General features: G+C 38.4%; 2 protein-coding genes across 2 annotated transcripts; both read left to right on the forward strand.

Annotated features, from left to right (window-relative positions):
- The first annotated feature begins 194 nt into the window (after positions 1-194).
- Positions 195-1285, forward strand: LOC107461214 (zinc finger protein ZAT10). Its single transcript, XM_016079691.3, has one exon. It carries the CDS (start codon positions 313-315, stop codon positions 1096-1098), a length of 786 nt encoding a protein of 261 aa, XP_015935177.1. The 5' UTR covers positions 195-312; the 3' UTR covers positions 1099-1285.
- Positions 1286-14015: 12730 nt separating this feature from the next.
- LOC107461241 (LOB domain-containing protein 38) lies at positions 14016-14903 on the forward strand. Its single transcript, XM_016079724.3, has 2 exons — positions 14016-14262; positions 14350-14903. The coding sequence occupies exons 1-2, from the start codon at positions 14052-14054 to the stop codon at positions 14724-14726; spliced, it is 588 nt and encodes a 195-aa protein (XP_015935210.1). The 5' UTR covers positions 14016-14051; the 3' UTR covers positions 14727-14903.
- The last annotated feature ends 607 nt before the right edge of the window (positions 14904-15510 follow it).

Genomic DNA, 15510 nt, shown 5'->3' on the forward strand with positions numbered 1-15510 from the left:
AAATTATTTTTATTTTTTTAAAATATCTTAAAAAATACCTTAAAAAAATCTTTTATTAAAATTTCACTTAAACAAATTCATTTATATAATTATAATTATAAGTTGGGCAGTACGCCTACTTTCTCATCACTCGTCACGCAACTTCCTCTCTCAGCTCCAACTCTCACCCCCTCTCTTTATATATAGTTATTTACCCGATTCCATTCTCACTTCAAATTCGAACCACACAACAAGAGCAACAACTAGAACTATAAGGCTAACAACCTAACACTTCTCTCATCACCAATTTCTATTTCTATTTCATTCGCTCAGATGGCACTAGAAGCTCTGAAATCCCCTACCGCTGCAGGATCTTCCTTCAGCTTTGAGGAAACCAATAATCTCAGCTACTTGGAAGCACCCTGGGCTAAGAGAAAGCGTTCGAAGCGTGCCAACAGAATGGAACTGCCCCATAACTGCTCCGAGGAAGAGTACCTCGCTCTCTGCCTCATCATGCTTGCTCGCGGCACGACTACCGTCCCCACAGTCACAGCCACCGCCACTGCTGTCCAATCCAAGCCTCACTGCTCTCCTGCTCCATCTGTTGATGAGTCGGCTCCAATTCCAACCGCCAATCTCACCTACAAGTGCTCTGTCTGCAACAAAGCTTTCTCATCTTATCAGGCACTCGGTGGACACAAGGCCAGCCACCGCAAGTTCGCTACTGCCGCCGTTGGCGGCGAAGACCGTCACTCGACCTCCTCCGCCGTCACCAACAGTTCCGTTTCCAAAGCATCCAACGGTGGAGGCAAGGCTCACGAGTGTTCCATCTGCCATAAGTCTTTCCCAACAGGACAGGCTTTGGGAGGACACAAGCGTTGCCACTACGATGGCGGCGCCGCTGCATCTGCATCCGCCGCTGCTGGCAGTGCCGTTACTACTTCAGAAGGGGTTGGGTCTACTCACACCGTTAGTCATCGCGACTTCGATCTGAACTTGCCTGCTTTTCCAGATTTGTCCAACAAGTTCTTCGTGGAGGACGAGGTTTCCAGCCCTCTGCCGATGAAGAAGCCCCGTCTCTTGACCCTACCGAAGATTGAAATCCCTCGATTCCATTAAATCCCCGTTCCTCCAAATTATTACTTCAGTTCTTAGTTTTTTCTTTAATTATTTGGGTTTTTTTAAGGATAGTTTATTAAATTTGTTGATGTACATACATAGTACTTGGACCTCGTTAGCTAGTTCTTAGATATATTGTATCTTGACCGTGCCAGTTCAATTCAATTTAATTTTTTTATTTGTTAAATTTTAATTTCTTTAAATCTATCTGATATTTATGTATAGTTTTTTCAGTGATATAATCATCTATGCTTCCGCATGTGAAATAGTCGTCACAGTAAAGTAAAGCTCTATGTTTTTTTTCTATGCCTGGCGGTTATTTTTACTGTTGGAACTGTTAACCTTAATTAATTAACTGCGTTCCATTTGACGCAGAAGGAAAAAAGTGCATCCTATACCCTACCAAGCATGTTTTCTAGCTGGATCCACACGCAAAATTAATTAATTAAATTAATAATTAAAAAGTTTTGATTTATACTCGAATTCTTTAAATACAAATTCTTTGACTTGTGTTTAAAAAATTAAAAAAATTTAGAATAAATAAATTAGACTCTCTTATTTATGTAATTTAAAATTTTTTTAATTTTTAAATATAAATCAAATCGTACTCCAATTTTTTAATTTTTAAAATTTAAATTGAAGAACTTTTATGCATTTTTCACATTTTTAATAAATATTAAAAATTACAATTTTAAAATATATCATCTATCTCACTTTTTTATCTAAATTTTTTTAACGTAAAATCAAGATAGGCGGTGAATTTTTCTGTAGATTACTTTTTACCAATAACTTAGTGGGATGGGTAGATGACATTTTGAGGAACATGGAGGATGTTTCGTGTTTGATGTGCGGATAAGAATGAAGGTTTGATTGCGTTTGGTGATTTACACGTTTCGATGATAATGCCACGTGGAAGATTGGTTATTCTTACATGATTTAGTAATACTTTCCTTTGTGTTGGAGTAGTCTTGTGACGCGTCATTGAATGGTCCTAGCTAAGACTGCGGTGCTGGTTTTGGCGTTGATGCGTTTTACACGTGTGTTTTTTTTAAATGTATTTTATATGGCGTATGAAAATGATTCAAAATTGAAACTTCCTTCTACGCGTGTAACAGATGAAAAATGAAGATGAAATTGAATTGAAATTGCTTCTTGCCGTGATGCCTTAAATTTGATTGCACACATGTCATGCTTTGGATTTTGTTTTGATGAATATTCATCACTCTCTTAGTTCTCACAGTTGCCACGCGAGTACTCACAAACTAAAAGTAAGCATATTCTGGTTGGGGAAAGGAATTCAGGGGAATTCACCAAATTTTATGCCAAACTATATTCTGGTGAAGTGTCGTAGATTCGAGTTAATTGAACCATGTTTTCCTTAAATTTTTCCCAACTCTAACTTATTTTGTCATCTATCATATTCTTTAGCGTGTTCAAGAGGAATAATCTACACGAATAATTGAAGTGAGTCGTTCATTATTAATGTTCATATTAGAATGCTAAGTTATTCTCCATGGTAACTAACAGCTAACACATAGTGTACATGTTATGTCATAATTTCTAGTTGGACAAGTTATTTAATAAGAAGGTTTTTTTTTTATCTTAAAAGAACGAAATGTCTTAATTAGGACATATGTTATTTGTTAGTAAAAATGTCAAAATAAATAGTTATTTCATGCGGATAATGCTTCAATCCTTCGAAGAATCTTTTCTTGGCATGTCCAGGTTCTTGGAATCTTCTACCGCTACTTGCCAAAGGCGGCGACCTTATGCTTTAATTTGGAATAATATATAACGACGGAATAAGTTTTTAGATATAATAATCAACCATTATATATTTTTCATGATAAAAATAATTATAAGTCCAAGAGCAAGAATCAAATCACATGCAACATACTACATGTATAATTATTATTTGTTGGGTGAATAAAATATCTTTTAGATTAAATTTTTAATTAAGTGATTCAAAAGAAAATAATTAAGGATTCTTATGTTATTTGGGTTTTTCTTTTTGTTTTTGTTGTTGTAACTTTTTTTTTCGTTCTCTTTCTTTTTCTTTTCTTAATCTTTTTATAAAACTAGAATTTTTAGAAACATAGAATAAAAAAAAATCAGGGAATTTAAAAATAAAAAATTTTAAATTTATAAAGCAACAAATTAAATGAGATAGATTGATTCAATGATTAATTTGATTCATGAACTTTAATTTCATGAACTAAGATAAATCATATTTAGTATACAAATTCAATGATCAATTTGATTCGGTATTTGAAACGATAACATATATTAGATGACATATAGTAAATTATATTTCACATGTGATATTAAACTAACACTTATACAAATAGAGTTGTAATGTGTGACACTATTATTCATATTTGTAAATGTATATAGTTAGTAAAGAGAGAGGTAAAAATAATTTATTTTCGTATGTTCTCTATTTGTCCAAGTTAAGGCTACCTTTGTATAAATACGAGTATGTAACTCATACACACACAGACTATTCTCTATTCAATAACCCCTCACTGTTTTTGCCCCATCCCTTTTTCTCTCTTTCGTTCCTCTTTTCTCTTTTGTTTGTCTGATACTTGCTCATATAGTATCAAGAGCCAACCAAAATTCATGACTGATATTCAAAGAAAAGAAGCAGATTAACACTAGAATGTGGCTTGGGTCACCAATTTTAATAAGGTTAGCAATTTTATTATGGTGAAAATAGCTATAAATCTATTTTAGTTGGTCAAGTCAAGGACGCATCTTTTACTCTCAAAGAATTTAAAAAAAATAAGCACACAACTTATTTCATATTTAAATCAACTTCAACTCTATTTCATAAATAAAAGATACATGAGTTATTTGTACTAGTGGGAGAAGAAAAAGCCTTCATAACTTAGACGATGTGAGACTAATACATAACACAAAGTTCATTATTCTAAACAATATAGGACTTGTATTCCCTTCTTACAATTAACTAATATAATTAAGGGCAATTTACGCAAATAAAATGATTGAAGAAAACGTTTACGCAAATACAACATTGGCAATTTCCAGACGCAAATGCAACAAACGCAACTATATATAATCCGCTACACCCTGCAGCGGAACTTAATTGCACGTAATCCGCTACAGGGTATCGCGGATTATGTTGAGGGCGGGGTTACTCATAAACCGCTACACCCTGTAGCGGTTTATGACCAAATGGCTTTTATGCATAATCCGCTACACCCTGTAGCGGATTATGAGTATAGTGGGTTGTCTATATATACCGCGTGAGGCTGTAGCGGAAATCATTTGAGTTATTTTGGAAAGAAAGTTAGAGAGAGAAAGTAGAGAGAAGGGAGAGAAAATTTAAAATATTTGAGTAGTTTGGAAGAATGGAGGATGAACGGCGGTTGTACCGGCTCGACGGCGTTGCTCACGTAGCCGGAACCATCGATGCAGAGGTAAGTGTCTGTATTTCCAAACACTATTTTAATAAATGTATATTTTGTTCAATATTAAGGAAGTGATTCATTAATTAGATAGATAGAGACTTAATTTAGGTTTTGGTTTGTAAATGAAAATTTGAAATATAAACTTTGACATCTAACATTTAATAGTCAAGGTAGAGAGGTAAATTAGTAATTTCAAAACCCAAGTAGCTTAAGACTAGAAATACAAGCTATAGTTTGGTTGGTGATGTTATTGTTAGAAATTAAGCCGGTGTTCTTTATTTCTGAAAATGCAGCCAACCCGATGTGTGTATAGCGTCCGTAGGCAACAGAATATGCCGTTACATGATAGGATCATACCTTACTTAGAGAGGGCTGGATTGTACCACCTGGCTAGGCTGAACGCGCATTGGTTCTGGTTGGATGAACCTCTGGTCAGCGCATTTATTGAGAGGTGGCGGCTTGAGACCCACACTTTCCATATGCCATTCGGAGAGTGTACTATCACGCTCCAGGACGTGGCATACCAGCTCGGGCTGCCCGTGGATGACCAGGCTATTTTCGGGTGCATGACAGACTTCCACATGCACATCAAGGGGGCCAGACCGGCATGGGAGTGGTTCGAAGAGTTATTTGGTGAGCTTCCGCCACCGGATAAGAGAAAGTTATACACAGTCCACTTCACATGGTTTCATGAGAGATTCAGGGTGTTACCAGCGGATGCTTTAGAGGAGACCGTGCGCATATATGCACGCGCATATAGTATGATGCTTCTGTCAATACAGCTGTTCATGGACAAGAGTGCTAATCGAGTCCACCTTCGCTGGTTGCCTTTTGTGGTAAGACTTGACGTTATGGGCAGCTATAACTGGGGCACCGCTGCATTGGCGTGGCTGTATCAATGCATGTGCAGGGTGGTGAACAGAAACGTCACCAACTTGGCTGGACCCGTACAGTTGCTACAGTCATGGATCTTTTGGCGGTTCCCCACGCTGAGACCGTCGGGTTTTGATGCCTTCTCTTTTCCATTGGCATCCAGGTATACTTTAATTCATTCTTTCTTTCAAGTTCATTACGTTCTATATTTGAAATTACATACTTACGTGCTATTTCTGCTACTCAGATGGGCCACATATTTGCCCTCTTCTTATGGGAAGGAATGGCGGATTATACAGTATCTTCCGGACGTTGCTATACTCAGAGGGTCATCGCAGGTGCCGACTAGAGTTCCAACATCCGATATACCGGATAACAGATGTTTGGAGCGGAGACGATGCATTGGTACACGTGCCACTGATCGCGACTGGCGCTGGCTAGACGACATGATGCAAGAGGAGCAGGTTGGTGGTGATGACGGAGGCCAGGCAGATCATCACCTTCGTCAATCTTCTGCTAGACGACGGGCTGCTCGTGGTGGAGGAGCACCTCCCGTCCACCACGATGACGAGGCAGGATCGTCCCGTCAGCACCCTACAGACACTCATGCTGGTGGCACCGCGGAGGCTAGTATGGGTGGTACACCTTTTACCCACGTATCTAGCTTTCAGGTACTACATGGTGGTAACACACAGCTATTAGCTGATCTTGCTACCACTTCTTTCACCATGGATTTGGACGATCAGTTGGGTGGACCCCAAATCTATGTGAATTTTGATGAGTTCATACGGGGTGACGACGTTCATCAGTACCAGAGCCCGATTCCAGGCGGCCCTTCAGACCCTACGGAGTATAGGCCACAACCAGCGGATATGCCTGAGACCCAGGTTCCTGAGACCCAGCTCCCGGCCGACTTGAATGAGCCCGCAGGCAGCCCGTACGACACTTGGTTCGGGATGGGGGGACGCCACCATTTGCATTTGGAGTTGGGGCATAGGAGGCTCCGCCGGGAGATCGGCGAGCGGCTAGGGTTAGGCGTCCGACTCGATGTGGCACAGGCTCGCACCTACTTGGTCTATTCGGAGGCGATCATGATGTTGACGGTGACCAGCAGTAGCGTCCAACTCTCTTAATTTCCGACAGTTATCCATGTATGAATTATGACTTATTTATTTTCTGTTAGGGTTAACGACTTGTGACAGTTATATCTGTATCAGTTATGTAGCTATACCTGTATTATTTTTGTACGAGTTACTGCGAATGACGATTATATTTCGTATCAATTCGTGCATTTTGCATCATGGGTTTTAAACCCTAACATATAAACACCACTATACTCATAATCCGCTACAGGGTGTAGCGGATTATGCATAAAAGCCATTTGGTCATAAACCGCTACAGGGTGTAGCGGTTTATGAGTAACCCCGCCCTCAACGTAATCCGCGATACCCTGTAGCGGATTACGTGCAATTAAGTTCCGCTGCAGGGTGTAGCGAATTATATATAGTTGCGTTTGTTGCATTTGCATATGGAAATTGTCAATGTTGTATTTGCGTAAACGTTTTCTTCAATCATTTTATATGTGTAAATTACCCTATAATTAACCTACTAACTCTACTTGCTCTTACATCACAAATTCTAAAGACAGTAAAAATAATAGTGTAATGATCAAAAATTGGATGGATGTGCTGTCATGGTGCCGAAATGGGAGCAGAAAGCCAGAAAGAGAAAGCGCTATGCATATTTAGGATTAAGGTTATATATTGAGAGAAGTACTGAATTGGGTCCAAATTGAAATGTATCCATGCCACTTTATTGTTGGGACTGTCCAATGTGATAAAAGATGGTCACATTAGCTTCCGACAATTGACTCAGCATCGAAAAGAATAACAGAGATAACTATGGTGTCTAGAAATCTTTCTGAGAGATCATTATGGTGAAATTGAAATCTTAGGGACGAAATTGAGTAATTACATGAATCTCAGAAACCATTATAAGGATTTACTCAGCTTGTCTAATTCTGATGAGGAAGAACAGCACTCTCCGCCTATTTCTTGTGTGAAGACAGTGCAGAAAAACTCAAAAAGACTTAAATAACCTTCAATTATATATTAGGTTTGTTTCTTTGCATTAAAAAAATAATCTGGAGTGTATAGATTGTGACTAAATAATCATTTTTTACCATTAAAAAATAAAAATTTAGATGTTAACAAAATAAACTACAAAACAATGAAACAAATATTATAACCATAAAAGATTATTTTTTTTTGTAATACTACTCAATTGTTAAATTTAGAGTTTGCTCTATTAAAATTTTTTCAAAATTTCTAAATTATCCTTGACCTCATCTTTTGAGTTCTAACCCCTTTTTCATCTTCTACAATCATTATCTAACTCATTGCCATAAAAATTAAAGAGGACACCTGGAGAAGGCAAGTTGGTAGCAAATTGAAAAGGCCCATATAGGGTGAGAGAAGCCCTCGGTAGGGGAGCGTATAAACTGGAACGGCTCGACGGGCGAGATACGGAGAACATGGAATGCAGCAAACTTGAGAAGGTTCTACTCCTAGGAGGCAATGTCATGACTTGTTGGGGTTTTCCGGTGTTCTACTCACCTTTATTCTATGCTATTTATATAGTTTGTTTTCTCAAATATTTTGCCCTCTTATAAATTCCATGAGTATTTAAATATGTTAACGAGTTATGATAATGAGTTATGTTTTAAATGTATTAACAAACTGTTTCATATTGTCTCATTTGTGCTTATCACTTTCGCGGTTTCCAGGACTTATCACCCCGGGGGCTAGATCAAATCCAACTAACAAATGACAAACCACGGTTTATGGCCTACCAGCCAAATGATTAAGCAATAACTTTTTTTCAAAGGCATCATGTCGGCCTATCAAGTATCCATTTACGACAAAGTAAATAATTCGAAATCTTAGAAATTACAAATGACTTACAAAAGAAGGCGCCTCATCGGCCCAAACAAAAAGTACAAAGCTGACCAAATTTACAAGTCACTTTCTCGGAATGTCAACTATCTTACCATCTTGAATGGTCTTGAAAGCCCCAATCACGGAAGTATCGAAGTCGAAAGATAGCAGCTTGACCTGCGCCTTAATCGCCTCCTTAGTACCTCCAATAACCTCGCGAGCGTTCTTAATAATTTCTTTGTTTTTCTTCTTCAAATCGACAACCTCTTCCTTCAGGCTTGCGACTTCGACCTTGGCTTCTGCTGCAGTCGCCCGGGCCGAGGCGGCGCTGAGCTAGCTTTCCAAGGTCATCTCGCGGTCGGAAAGGTGGGCCACCGTACTATCAGATACCTTTAGCTTCTCCTCTATGTCTGCCAACTTGGTCTTGGTGGTCTCCATTTTACCTTTAAGAACACTGATCTCCCGTAGAGACGAGCGGTACTTGCCGTCTAGCACCCCATCTTGGGCTAGAATGGGTTCCGCCTTCCTTGCAATAGTCGCAGCATGGAGCATACAACGATAAACCCACCTAGCCTGAGAGGCCAAGTCGCCACCATGAAAAAAGTCGTCGATTCTTGGCAGAAGCTAAGAGTCAATAAATCCCCTAGCGTCGAAGTTCTTCTCCATCACGATGAGCACCCCCTCTGGACCAGATGTCGGCTTCCTCTTCCTGGGGTTCTTCACTATGGTCAGCTCGGGACCCTCCTCATCCTCAGGTGCCTCCTCAGACGGGGGAATCACACCGGCGCTGGTGCCGGTGGCTTCCTGAGGAGGCGGTCGCGACTGAACCTCGGGAGTAGAGGAAGGAGAATCCTCGGCCGAAGGGGTTTTCGAGCTGTCGTTGCTGTTTCCTAGAAGGAACTGGGCCATCAAATTGCTGAGACCTACCTTCTCGGTAGCCATTGATACAGAAACAAGAAACCAAAGCCCAAACGTTAGACCACGTTAAGCAAATACACAAGTCCAAACAAATAAACAAATGAGGTCAAAAAAGGGGGGACAACCCGACCACTCACCCACATAACTTCTACTCACGATCGCCCATCAACAAATGGGGGTTGAGATTATTCCTGCTAAAAAGGGCCAATAATAAATTGGCGATGTCCCGATTTTGCTGGTTTAGACCCTTATAGATACTCTTTATGAAAATATTAGCAGCGGCACCGAAACTCCAATAGGTCGGTATCCGGCGTTCCCCCTCTAAAGTCAGCCATAAGGGATGCCTGCCCTCGGTAGGTCGCACTTTGAAGCCATGGAACGGATCTTCGAACAACCCAAAGATCCATCGACCCTGCACGGCTCAGAACGACATGTACTCTTTCTTATGTTTTTCTTCTTTTGAGGGATTGGTCAGAAGTAGAGGAAGACTTCCACTAAAACTGGCAACTTCAAGTACTCGCAGATCATCTCAAAACAGTGAATAAAAGCCCAGCTGTTGGGGTGCAACTGTGATTGCACCACATCACATCTATTCAAAAGGGAGATAACGAAATGAGAGAAGGGAAGCCGAACCCTTATGTTGGTGAACATGGACTTATACACCCACATCCAGTCGGCAACTCGGGGGGTGTTCATATTTATGTGGTGAATGCGTTCCCAATCCCCAGGAATAAAGGTGTCGTAATGCTCCTCGTCGGGACCCCCTCCATAGAGCAGGTTGGAGTTGCGAAACTCCTGGAGCTCCTTGAGGGTTATCTTAGAGGTCGTATGCTTCACGTCAGAAGTAACCCAGATATAACGATCTACGGGAGCTCTCGTAATGGGATGCTACGCTATACCTACAGTGGGGGCACCACTTAAAGATTAAACTCGGGAGGTTGGTACGCCGGGAAAAAAGAAAACTAATGCTATGTGCTGCTACAGCCCTATCGTACACTAATCTATCATTGATCAAAAGCCAAAATCACTGGTAACCCCCTGTAAACTACCTAGTAATGACACACTAAACGCTGGCGAGATTGATGACCAACAACAAAAAGGAAATAGCGCAATAACAATGGCAAAAGTAAAAGTAGAACCATAACCCTTCATAAGGGTACAAACAATGACAGCTTACCAGGTAATTATGGAGAAAAGAAGGACGAATTCCAGGGAGAGTGCAAAGTTTGCAGTGGTTGAAATTGACAGAAAGGAGAATGATGGCGAAGGCAGCGATTGGGATGGGAATGAGGAACGAAAGGGAAAATGCAAGGTAGTAAGTGACACAGGAAAGCGCAAAAGTAAGGGGAAATTTGGTTTTTCACCCAAGTCTCAAATCGGCCATAATGAGCATATTAAATGCTCGGCGCAAGAGTCGAGGTGACGTTTCTCATAACAAGCAAAGGCCACGTGCCTTGGGGGCACAAACTCCATCACGAATTTTCGTCCCTGCGAGAACTCGACCGGGAGAGGCGAGTAGTTCGAATGCACCAGCTACGAGCTGCGACATACCTGGCACGTTGGGAGCACTGTTTCGACCCGACCTGTCAGCGACCCGAGTCCGAACCCGAGCGGCCGAGCCGATGGGACACACCACCCGGACTAGTAGGGGATCCGCCTTCCACTCCTCACCATGTGGAACCTAGATAGCTAGCAAAAGCTTTCAGGAAGGTGGGCCTAACCACAAGGGGCCCACCCGAGTACGGACTATAAGAGGGGAGGGATCTACCCCTACCTAGAGGTACGTCACCTACCCTAACCTTAATAGCCGCCCTTTGTACGGACCCTGACTTGAGCGTTGGAGTCCTTGCAGGTGGCCTCACTACTTCCTCAACTCGCCAGCTGAAGGGACTTCATCACCAGTACCCATTTAGGACCAGTTTTCCGCAACCCTCAACCCCGGCACTCACCGGATCTGACCCATTCAGGACACAACGAATGGAACAGGTTTGATTTTGGTTTTAATTTTAAAAGGGTTTCCACGATTTAGAATTGATTCGGGTTCTAATAATTTTGAAAAGATTTTCATAGTTTAGGAATAATTGTGATTTTGATTCTAGGGGAATTTTCATGGTTTAAGGTTTATTGTGGTTTTGATTTTGAAAAGATTTTCATAATTTAGAATTAATTTTAGTTTTGATTTTAGAAAGAGTTTCCATAGTTGAGGGTTGATTTTAGTTTTGATTCTTAAAGAGATAAATGATTGAAACAAAGAGGATAATATGAGAGAATTTAAAAATTTAACAATTAGATAATATTATAAAAAAAAAATTTTATAGTTGCAATACTAGCTAGTTTTATTTTTCTAAAGGTTAATTTTGTCGACATCTAAATTCTTAATGGTTAAAAATAATTTTTTACTTTTTAAAACAGTAAATCACTAAACATTATTAACACACTCTGACAGTTTGACATTTAACATGCACTACTATAGGCTCTATTCCACCATTCCACATGTGAGCCTAATATATGGAAAACACAGCCACCAGACTTAGCCTACATTAATAGCTCAAAACATGAGTGTCCATACAGAAAGGATTAATGTCGATCATATGCCAACGTTTTGCTCTTCTTGAGACACAGAATAGAAAATATCGCTTTTATGTATTAATTGAATTTCTGACAATCCATAGGCTTTTATTAACAGTGGATGGTTTAAGTGACATCTTCAGTAGTTTAGCTTTAATGCCAATTGGAAGAGAACCAAAATATTTGTGAATACTAAAATTGCATGGAAATTACCTGAAGATCAAACGCATATGACTAATTAGAATATTAGATATGGGCAAATCGGAAAAACATTGAGTGACACTATGACAGGGTTGTAATAATTCAGCAGCATTCAAATTTGTGGATCTTTAAATTCTGTTGCATTATTACACATTTACACCTGAAGTAATACAGCCATCCTTAGAGGGTACTACACTAAGTTGTGCAATTTGCCAAACGGAGACAGTGGAATCCATGCTCAATAACCTCTTCATTATATGATTAGATCCAACACTCCACCAGTTCCGCCAGGGAACCAGATTATCATGATGTTTTCATCTGGTGTTTTTCATATTTTCAAAAAGAAAATTGGATTCTCTAAATTTTGAATTTTTACTTTAAAGATTAAAATATGATTCTCACGCTTGAATGATTTCTCTCTCTTAGTTCTATCTATAAAATAGATGTGAGAGATCACACTTTATCCTCTAAAATAAAATTCAAAATTTAAAAGATCTAAAACCTTCAAAAAGAAGATTTTATATAATATTGTGTAAAGTGGTTCAATGCTCAATCTTTTTTACATAAATAAGTAATATTTGATGTCTATTGTGGCGAAGATTTCACATTATGTAGTATGGTGGTCACATTTTTCATTCAATGCCAAATGTATTTCTTTGTGCTTTGAAGTGTATTATGTTAGGACGACTGAAATGCCCCATTCCCTGGCCATGGATATATATAATTTTTTTTTTCTTATTGAAACCACAACCCAACTCAAGCTGTTTTTCCATATTTCACAGTAGCGAGTAGCGACTAACATCTCCCAAACTTTTGAATCCTAACACACCATATCTACCAAAGGCACAAGTAACCATAAGATGCTTAAAAGTTTCTACTTCCTTTCCACGCAGTCTATTAAAGTGGTCTTTAGTATCCGTCCCACTAAAATAGACTAAGCTAAAAATTGAATATATATTTATTCAATTTCACTACATAACTAACAAAAATTCTATTAACTCCTGCTAATTCTTATTTATGACTGTGTTTAATGAAAATATCTTTATAAATGTGTTTAATAAAAATATCATTTTTATAATTATATTTAATAAAAATATCTTTATAGATATATTTTTTAATTATGTCTCTTTATAGATGTATTTTTTAATAAAAGTGTCTTTAATATTAACTATTGTTGGCAATAAGTTGACACATAGTATATTAGTATCTTATATTTTTCTATATTTTATATCATTTACTAATTTGATGGCCGATTTTCAAAAAGTATTTAAAATAATCAATATAAAAAATGAATTTTATTCAATTTTTTTTAAAATAAAAATAAATTATTCTATGTAATATGTTTAATAATTATTGAATTAAATGAATTGGTTTATCTTGATTAATAATAGTGACATTATTGCTCTCCATTCAGTCCATTGTGTTACAAAGAGACAGGAGTGGAATTTGGTGGGAGACTGTGACTATGCTGGTTTCTTTATTAGTAGAAACACAGAATGCTCAGTAAGTTTCAAAGTCTATGGATGACAGTATGCAGCTCAAAATTTTAATATTTATAAATTGCAAAATATTATATCTTGGTTAACTTAAATTAATAAGTTGCCATTAATTATGATAAACCAATTCATTCCATTTAATAATCATTAAATATGTCATAAAAATTAATTTATTCTTTATTTTAAAAATTGTTGAATAAAATTTACCAATATAAAATGTCAAGGTAAAAAAGTTAGCGATGTAATGGTGTTGAAAAAAGAGATAAAGAAGATTGAAGAGTGTTAAAAAATTAATAATTTTTGTGTTTTGTAATTATTAATAATATTTTTAATAGTATAAAATTATATTTAATAATAAAATATCACTCATTTTTTTTAGATAATTAGTTAAGTAATGACCAACTTTTTTCAAGAAAAATATCGGGTGGAAAAGTGAAAAGAGATGGAAGGGCCGCGGAAAGACGGAGGCGGTGCTGGCCATACTTTGGAAAATCTTGTTTGTTTGTGTTAATATAAATAGAGGCAGTATGACTAGAGTTGGACCCCACTCTGAAATGAGCTGCAACGGTTGCCGGGTGCTCCGCAAGGGATGCAGCGACATGTGCCCCCTGAGGACATGCCTTCACTGGATTCCATCCCCTCAGGCACAAGCTCACGCCACTCTCTTCCTCGCTAAGTTCTTTGGCCGCTCCGATCTCTTCTCCTTCATTTCCTCTGTCCCACACAACAACAGGCCCGGTATCTTCACTACCTACTCTTCTTCCTTTCTTAATTACTCTTTTATTATTTATTTCCTTCATTTTTATTCTACTATCTCTATCTCAGAGCTGTTTCAGTCTCTGCTTTATGAAGCTTGCGGACGAACCATCAATCCCGTCAATGGCGCTGTGGGCCTGCTCTCCACTGGTAACTGGCACCTCTGCGAGGCCGCCCTCCGCACTGTCCTTGCCGGCGGCGTCCTCACCGCGTTGCCGGAGGAGGTCATCATGCCAGTCTTAGACGACTCTTCCGCTTCTCATGCTGCTCTTCATTTCAACAACACAAGCTTATCAGAGGCGTCCAAGAGGCGCAGCGTTAGCGGTGTTTCAACGCCACCCGCTGTGTCAGTTGTTTCGGGAGAACCATCGGAGATGACCTTGATGAGCTTTGATGATGGCATTTGCAGTCACAACCAGAGAAAACTCTTGAATCTTTTCGTGTAAGAGTTACGTACTAGCTAAACTCTAATAATAATAATAATAATAATGCAATTGCATAGAAGAGATGATAGAGAGACGCAAATAGACTCCATTCCTTTGTGCGGAAATTTTGACACAGCTTTTAATTTTACTGTTATTGTTCTTAATTACTATAACAAAGGTATGGTATCGCGGAAGCCATTGTGTTTTATTTTCATTTAATCTGCTAGCTAGCTCTGTACATATAAATACCTTATTTCTTAACTATAACTTATGTATCCTCGTATATTGCATATCCTTTAGCAGGGTAAAATCTGCTAATACTTTCATGTTAGTTCGTGAAATTTGAGTTTCTGCGAGGCACATAGTTAGTAATAAGATAAATGAAGAATTGAAATAAAGAGCAAAGAATAAATGAAGTAAGAGGAAAATAGTGCGGTGCACGTCATGAAGGCATCAGATGAGGCATGCATGTCTCGGCTAGAAGTGAGTTCCACGGCAAAAGCCACCGTATTCTAAAAAGGGGAATAAGACACGCATATTATTATTCTCCCAATCCTAATCCCTAGCTGCTTCTTACGTATACCTCTCGCCGCGTCCCTCTACTTATTTTTCTCGATGCGGCTCCCATCCTATTCACAATTTGATGAAAATTTCAGTAATTATTAATTTAACTAAATTTTTTAAAAAAATATAGAGTATCAATATATTATTTTATTAATTTATTATCAATAATAATTAATTATTATATTTTAAATATATGTATAAAAAAATATATTTAAAAAAGATATATAAAAGACATTTTTAT

Source organism: Arachis duranensis, chromosome 8 (assembly GCF_000817695.3).
Source record: "Arachis duranensis cultivar V14167 chromosome 8, aradu.V14167.gnm2.J7QH, whole genome shotgun sequence".
NCBI classification, from domain to species: domain Eukaryota; kingdom Viridiplantae; phylum Streptophyta; class Magnoliopsida; order Fabales; family Fabaceae; genus Arachis; species Arachis duranensis.

Bases quoted from the DNA above. Each gene is read 5' to 3' on its own strand.
- LOC107461241 (XM_016079724.3), top strand. From the start codon at position 14,052: ATGACTAGAGTTGGACCCCACTCTGAAATGAGCTGCAACGGTTGCCGG. The intron at 14,263-14,349 runs GTATCTTCACTA...TCTCTATCTCAG, and splicing joins CCCACACAACAACAGGCCCG to AGCTGTTTCAGTCTCTGCTT.
- LOC107461214 (XM_016079691.3), top strand. From the start codon at position 313: ATGGCACTAGAAGCTCTGAAATCCCCTACCGCTGCAGGATCTTCCTTC.